The 6,990-nt window shown below is 57.1% G+C and overlaps 1 protein-coding gene across 1 annotated transcript in view; it reads left to right on the forward strand.

Moving 5' to 3' along the window:
- Nucleotides 1-5,795, forward strand: part of MYH10 (myosin heavy chain 10) — a 91,714-nt gene extending 85,919 nt beyond the window's left edge. The window contains exons 36-41 of the mRNA XM_082294149.1: nucleotides 947-1,035; nucleotides 1,338-1,461; nucleotides 1,546-1,754; nucleotides 2,507-2,615; nucleotides 2,908-3,080; nucleotides 4,169-5,795. Of these exons, the coding sequence (XP_082150275.1) occupies nucleotides 947-1,035; nucleotides 1,338-1,461; nucleotides 1,546-1,754; nucleotides 2,507-2,615; nucleotides 2,908-3,080; nucleotides 4,169-4,313 (849 nt within the window). The 3' untranslated portion in view covers nucleotides 4,314-5,795. The remainder of the gene's footprint in view (nucleotides 1-946; nucleotides 1,036-1,337; nucleotides 1,462-1,545; nucleotides 1,755-2,506; nucleotides 2,616-2,907; nucleotides 3,081-4,168) is intronic.
- The last annotated feature ends 1,195 nt before the right edge of the window (nucleotides 5,796-6,990 follow it).

Consider the following 6,990-nt stretch of genomic DNA (forward strand, 5'->3'; position numbering starts at 1 on the left):
GCTTTACTGCTGCTTAAACACACTTGAGCCTTCCCTACGGTGTGCTGGGTGGTTCAGGAGTCTCTGAGAGGTGCAGTGCTCAGTGTCAGCACTGAAATGGGTTCTTAGGGTTTATATATTTACAATTTCCTTTCTGGCCTCAGTGAACGATTTGTGTGTGTGGAGGTTTATCCCTCTACCCTCTCAGCCCTTTCTCTTATGGGCATCAATGTTGGCACTTTATGTAAGAGCTCCAAGTCTTGCTGCCTCTCTCTCATCTTCCACTCTCGCCCTGTGCTGCCACAAGGTCAGACTGCAGAGTGTCCCTGTGCCTCTCTTGTCTGCTTTAGCTGCAGAACAAGGCCTGCAGCAGTTCTCCAGACTCACCACACTTCCCTTGGAGCCTTCCCAGATAACGTGGCACTGCCTGGAGCTTCTCCAGGTGGACTTTGGTGGCCTTCAGGCATCAGTGTGGCACTCGTAGAGCATTTAATTGTCCTTAGCAAATGCTTGAGTGTTTCTGCCACTTAAGGGATTTATAATCTGCGGTTCAGTGCTGTGTGTGCTGTTGTGCTAAAGCTTTTCAATTTTTATTCTCTTCTTGCCTTCATGCTGAGAGCTCTGTGAGAGCCTAAAACATTTGCTTAATTTAGCACCTGCTGTACACTGACTGTGTCGGTCAGAGCATGTGGCACAGTGGTTGCTCCTGCTGCTGAGGGCTTGGGTGTTACTGATCTTCCTGGATTTTTTTCGCCTTGCTTTGTGTGGGGAACAGGGAGAAGTAACCCCACTGCAGTCCCCGGGCAGTGCGGGAATATCCGGCTGATGTGTCCTGCTGGCTTATCCATTAAAAGCCCCCAGGGATATCCCAGTTCACAGCATCTCCCAGAAGGTGTTAGGAGGCTGAGCTGTTTGCAGAAGCTGTAGGGTTCCCGAGGCTGCACTGACTCTTTCCCACCCTCGGCAGGAGTTCGCGGCGTCGGAGCGCGCCCGGCGGCACGCGGAGCAGGAGCGGGACGAGCTGGCGGACGAGATCGCCAACAGCGCCTCTGGAAAGTGAGTCTGGGCTGGGACAGGGAGGCTCAGGCTGGATCCCAGGGAAAGGTTCTTCCCCAGAAGGTGCTGGGCACTGCCCAGGCTCCCCAGGGAATGGGCACGGCCCCGAGGCTGCCAGAGCTCCAGGAGCGTTGGGACAGCGCTGCCAGGGATGCCCAGGGTGGGAATGTTGGGGTGTCTGTGCAGGGACAGGGGCTGGATCTTTCTGGATCCCTTCTAGCTCAGGAGACTCCCTGATCCTAAGTGACTTCCCCAGGAGCTCTGTGGGCTCTGGACACGCTCTGACCCCTTCCCCTGTGCAGGTCAGCACTGCTGGACGAGAAGCGCCGGCTGGAGGCTCGGATTGCCCAGCTGGAGGAGGAGCTGGAGGAGGAGCAGAGCAACATGGAGCTGCTCAACGAGCGCTTCCGAAAGACCACGCTGCAGGTGAGCCCAGGGGCAGCCGCTGCTGGGGGTGACATCCACGGAGGCTCTGGTGGCACTGAGTGACCCCTGTCCCCTCCCTGCCAGGTGGACACGCTTAACTCGGAGCTGGCCGGCGAGCGCAGCGCGGCCCAGAAGAGCGAGAACGCGCGGCAGCAGCTGGAGAGGCAGAACAAGGAGCTCAAGGCCAAGCTGCAGGAACTGGAGGGCTCTGTCAAGTCCAAATTCAAGGCAACAATTTCTACTCTAGAAGCCAAGATTGCACAGCTCGAAGAACAGCTCGAGCAGGAAGCCAAGTAAGGGGAAAGACCTGGTTGCCTGTATGGGTTAAAGGGCTGAAAGTTCCATGCTGGAAGTTTCTGAAAGGCCTTGGGTTTATTGTCTGGAGACTCCTGTTTAGGGGATAAACTTTACCAAGGCAGCTGTAGAGTAACTGGGGTTGGGAGTTTCAGAATCGATTTGCTTCCTGCCAGCTGGATGAACCCTGCAAGGTGTTGATGTCCCAGAGCCACAAGGTGCTGCAGGAGTTTCCTGGGACAAGGTGAAATGTCCCCTTGAGACCCCTGGTTGCTTGGTTAGAGGAACAGCTTAGGTGGGACAGTTTGAGACTAATCCTGTGCTCTCCAGAAGTCTTTCTGCAGTGAATTATCCATCTGTCCTTTCAATCCTATTCTCAAAATTCACTTTTTTAGCTGGTTCCTCCCCCCATCTGCAGCTGGGGGTGTCCTACTGCCACCTCTGTCCTTTCCGTGCCCTGGGCTCTGCAGCAGGACCGTGTTACTGGTTAAGCAGCATCTTTAAAGCTGCTCTGTCCAATCTCCTTGTGAGGGCACCCTCTGAGCCCTCTTTCCATGCTCACATGGCCCCAGGGCAAAGGCTTTGTGCTCTGAGAGCTGCATCCCTGCATCCCAGGCAGCCCCTGGCACGAGTCAGTTCCATTGCTGGTGTCTGGCATGTTCAGAGAGCTCAGTTACACCTTCAGGAGGGACAGATCTCGTGTTCCCAGCCCTCAAGTACTGGGACAAAGGATGGCTTTGGATTGTTCCAGGGAAAGAGCAGCTGCCAACAAGCTGGTGCGCCGCACGGAGAAGAAGCTGAAGGAGGTTTTCATGCAGGTGGAGGACGAGCGGCGCCACGCGGACCAGTACAAGGAACAGGTGTGTGGGGGTCAGGAAAACCTCCCTGGGGTGGGAAGGGCTTGTGAAGAGGAATTGGAATGGAAATACATAAGGGAATCTACAGTGATGGTTAAACCAGCAGAGAAAGCCCAGCAGGGATTCTCCCTGTGTGTGTGAGCTCTGCTGGGCTGGGCTGTTCCCAGCCTGCTCTCCCAGAGCCAGGAGCTCCGTGGTGTTCCCGGGCACTGAGGCTGTGCTGCGTCCCCAGCTGGGGGGAGCAGGGTTGGGGTGCAGCTGTTGGGGTGACCCCGAGTGCTGGCTTTGGCTGCAGATGGAGAAGGCCAATGCCAGGATGAAGCAGCTGAAGCGGCAGCTGGAGGAGGCGGAGGAGGAAGCCACGCGCGCCAACGCGTCCCGGCGCAAGCTGCAGCGGGAGCTGGATGATGCCACGGAGGCCAACGAGGGGCTGAGCCGGGAGGTCAGCACCCTCAAAAACAGGCTAAGGTCAGTGCCACTGGAACACTGGGACTGGGATCTGCCTGAGCCCTTCCGAGCCCCCAGACCCTCCATCGTCCCTGGGGAACATCCAGCTAGGAACTGCTGAGATGAGGGAATGGGTCAAACTGGAGCCTGGTGATGGGAACAAGGAAGCTGCCAGATATTCCACAGGGATATTCCTGACAGCTCCTGAGCTCAGACTCCTCAGAGTTTCCATTGGCAGGTTCCCTGGGTAGCCAGTTCAACCCAGCCACAGGTAAATGTGACAGAGGAGGTGGCTCAGTTGTGCCTTTCCAGTGGCTGGTGCTGGCCCTGTTTTTCCTGGCCCTCACTTTTGGGGATGTTGCAGCAGTTTCCTCGAGAGCAGGTCTGTGGGACCCAGGTCTGTGCCAGGGATAGGGGGGAGTCAGCAGGGATGAGGCTCCTGCAGCCCGTCAGCCACGCTGAGGGGCACAGAGGGGCTGGGCCTGGCTGGAGCTGCTGAGCTGAGCTTCCCGGCAGCCTTGGAATTTTGTACAGAACCTGCTCTTGTCTCTGCTGGGTGCTCCTACAGAGACAGCAGTTTAGGTTACTGGAGACTTGTAAACCTAAGGTGAGGTATAAACTGAGCAGGAATGCCAGAGAGGTGTTGGTGGAACTCAGGGTTCTGGCTCCCTGGGCAGGGAGGGGGCTTTGAGACTCCCTGTGGGACTGAGCTGCCCCATTCCCACAGGGCTGCCAGGGTGACCTTTCAGTTCCTGAAGGGACTTTGGACAAGGGCCTGGAGGGACAGGACACAGGGAATGGTTCCCACTGCCCGAGGGCAGCGTTAGATGGGAGAAATTCCTCCCTGTGAGGGTCCCAGGCCCTGGCACAGGGTGCCCAGAGCAGCTGGGGCTGCCCCTGGATCCCTGGCAGTGCCCAAGGCCAGGCTGGACATTGGGGCTTGGAGCAGCCTGGGACAGTGGGAGGTGTGGGATGAGCTGTGGCAGGGGTGGGATGAGCTGAGCTTTAGGATCCCCCCAGCCCAGCCCAGCCCAGCCCAAGCCCTGCGGTGCTCTGGGCTGGCCCGGGCTGTGCAGGACCCTCACCCCGCTCCGTTCCCCGGTTCGCAGGAGGGGAGGGCCCATCACCTTCTCCTCGAGCCGCTCGGGGCGGCGGCAGCTGCACATCGAGGGCGCCTCGCTGGAGCTGTCGGACGACGATGCCGAGAGCAAAGGCAGCGACGTGAACGAGGCCCCGCCCGCCCCCGCCGAGTAGCGCCCGGCCCCGCCTGCATGCAGAGACCTTTCCAGCCCCGGGCAGGAGCACTCGGAGCGCCCTGCCCTGCCCTCGGAACTGCCTTGTGGCCGGAAAGCTGCCTTACGACCCTCGGCATGTGCTACAAGGTTCCTTATCATAGGTCAACCATGTCTTAAGGCTCTCCAGCCTCACCACACTGTACCCTGCTTCAGATAATAGGTACAACTGCTTTTTTATATATAGTAAACAACCGGGATCGTCTCTGTTCAGTGCATCTCTTTTCCAGATACTCATTGTAAAGCCATTTTATAAAGCATCATGTGAAGGATGAAACTTTTTTTTATCAATCCAGAAGCGTCATTCCCAGCGGGTGGGTGGCCAGGACAGACCCCTTGCCGTGGCTGTGCATGCCTTGTGTCCAGCAGCATCCTTCAGGCTCCGGGCTCGCCGGCCCCAGGCTGGGCGCAGTCTCTCAGATCAGTGAAGACCAAACCGCACCTGTTTCTTTCTTTTCTCCCAATTGTTGTGATCCGCACACAACCCCTGAGTGAACTGTGAAAAACGGCCTTGGGAAGTGTTAGAGGGAAGTGTAGGGATGAGTGAGTAGTGTCCATTTTTATCCTGCAATCCCATTTGAAGTGTTCTCAGCACCTGCTCCATCCGTTCGTGTCCATGCAGTCCAGGCACACCGAGGTGGGTCCCCGTCCCCTGTACAGCCCTGCGTGCTCAGAGCCCCCGGGGCCCTGCAGACACCCAGGCTGGGATAATGTGAACACCAGTGGGAAATAAACACACAGCACAGGCAAAACTAATTTATTAATGTGAGGCCGAGTCAGGGCGTGGGAGGCTCCGGGACCCCCGGCAGCCCCGGGGTCCTGCGGGGCCGGGGCTCGGGGCTCCCGCCCTGGATGGATGGATGTTGCCTGCCTACAGTTAACATGCCAGTGGATGTGAATCCTTTTTTTTTTTTTGTTGTTGTTTTGTTGTTGTTTTTTTATTTTGAGCAGTATTACAGTGAGTAGTTAGCGTTCTTTTTGTTTAAATAGCTGAAAACTGACATTACAGAAAGTGCCTTAGACACTACAGTACTAAGACAACGTTACATATATAATTTGCCTATATAACAATGATTTAATGTATTAATTTTGACTGTGCTTCATATCATGTACCTCTCTAGTCCAAGTGGTATTATTGATATTAGTGACAATGAATCAGTGTTAACTAGGAAACTTCCTCTGCCACATGCTCAAAACCCGTGGATTTCCCTTTTTGGTTAAAAGCTTTAACATCTGTCGCAAAGGTTTTGTTGTGTGTGTTTGGATATTTTTAATCAAACTGGCTGTTGACCACCAGGCGTCTGACTGCAAATATCTTGTTTTCTTGTATACCCATATTTCTAGACAATGATTTTTGTAAGACAATAAATTTATTCATTATAGATGCGGCCGCCTGCTCTGTTTACTTACTGGAAGAGCTCTCCCGAGGCTGGCATAGACCTTAATAAACGAGATATGACTGGAAGCTGCCTTTTCCCTTTTTCCTGTTTTGTTTGTTTGCTTTTTTTTTCCTTTTATTTTGACCTAAATACAGCATCAATGGCTTGGTCCAAGCTGTGCCCTTGCCTTTGAATGCCACTGGCAGGGCCCAGCTGGAGCACAAAGGGAGCTCTGAGCTCTCCTGCTGCCCCTCAGGGCCGTGGCACAGGCACAGCCCCACTTGTGCCTTCAGCAGGGTCTGGGCTCCTGCCTGAGCATTTGCATCCCATATTTTGGGGTCCTGGGGTGCAGAACCTGCCCTAGAGCTGGGGGAGGAAAGGCCCAGGAGCTGCAGAAGTCTGGGCTGGGAGCTTTTGGCTCCCCCTAGAGAGGTGGGAAAGGGGGAGGAAGGTGAGTGGGTTAAAAACGTGAGGGAATGAGGACACAGAGCAGGCACAGGGGCTGGGTGGGTGCTGCTCCCACCCTTTCCAGGGGACCTGTGGCTCCCGGGGCCTGGCTTGGGGCTGGAGCCTCCAGCATCGAGGGGCTGCTGGAGCCCAGGGGTGGGCACAGGCTCCTGGATGGAACTTAGTCCTGGGCAACCTTTTCCTCCTTCACTGCTGTGGAAAAGAAGGGATGAGGAAGGGCTTTTCGCTGCTGCTGGCACGGCTGGGAGCGGGGCAGGGCCTGTCCCTGTCCCTGGCAGCCGGCCCGGGCTCGGCTGTGAGCTGGGACTGGAACGGGGCAGGAGGGCGGGCGGGCGCAGGGAGGGTGACCCCACTGGGCTCAGGGCGTCTGAGGGTCTGGCAGGAGCTGGCAGCGAGTGCGTCCCCAGAGGAACGGGGGGTGCTGGGGTGTCCATCCGGGGTGTCCATCCAGGGTGTCCATGCGGGGTGTCCGTGCAGGGCCGGACACGAGCACAGCCCCGGGCTGGACAGCGGAGCCGAGCCCGGCCGGACAGCGGCAGCAGCGGCAGCCCCGGCTCGGGCCCCAGCCCGGCTCTTGTGCACAGGAAACACCTTCCAGCTGCTCCACGGAGGCAGAAATCCCCCGGAAGGCAGCTGGAGGCTTCCAGCATGTCGCCAGCTGTGTCCCCCCTGAGGGCCAGCAGCAGAGGCTGGGCCGGTGTGTGCTCAGCCCCAGCAGTGCCCGTGCCCCTGGCCCAAACCGAGCCGCTCTCCCAAGGGCAGGGGTGTGAGATGATGTGGCACTGCCTGAAC

Source organism: Coloeus monedula (assembly GCF_965178545.1).
Source record: "Coloeus monedula genome assembly, chromosome: 19".
Lineage (NCBI taxonomy): Eukaryota > Metazoa > Chordata > Aves > Passeriformes > Corvidae > Coloeus > Coloeus monedula.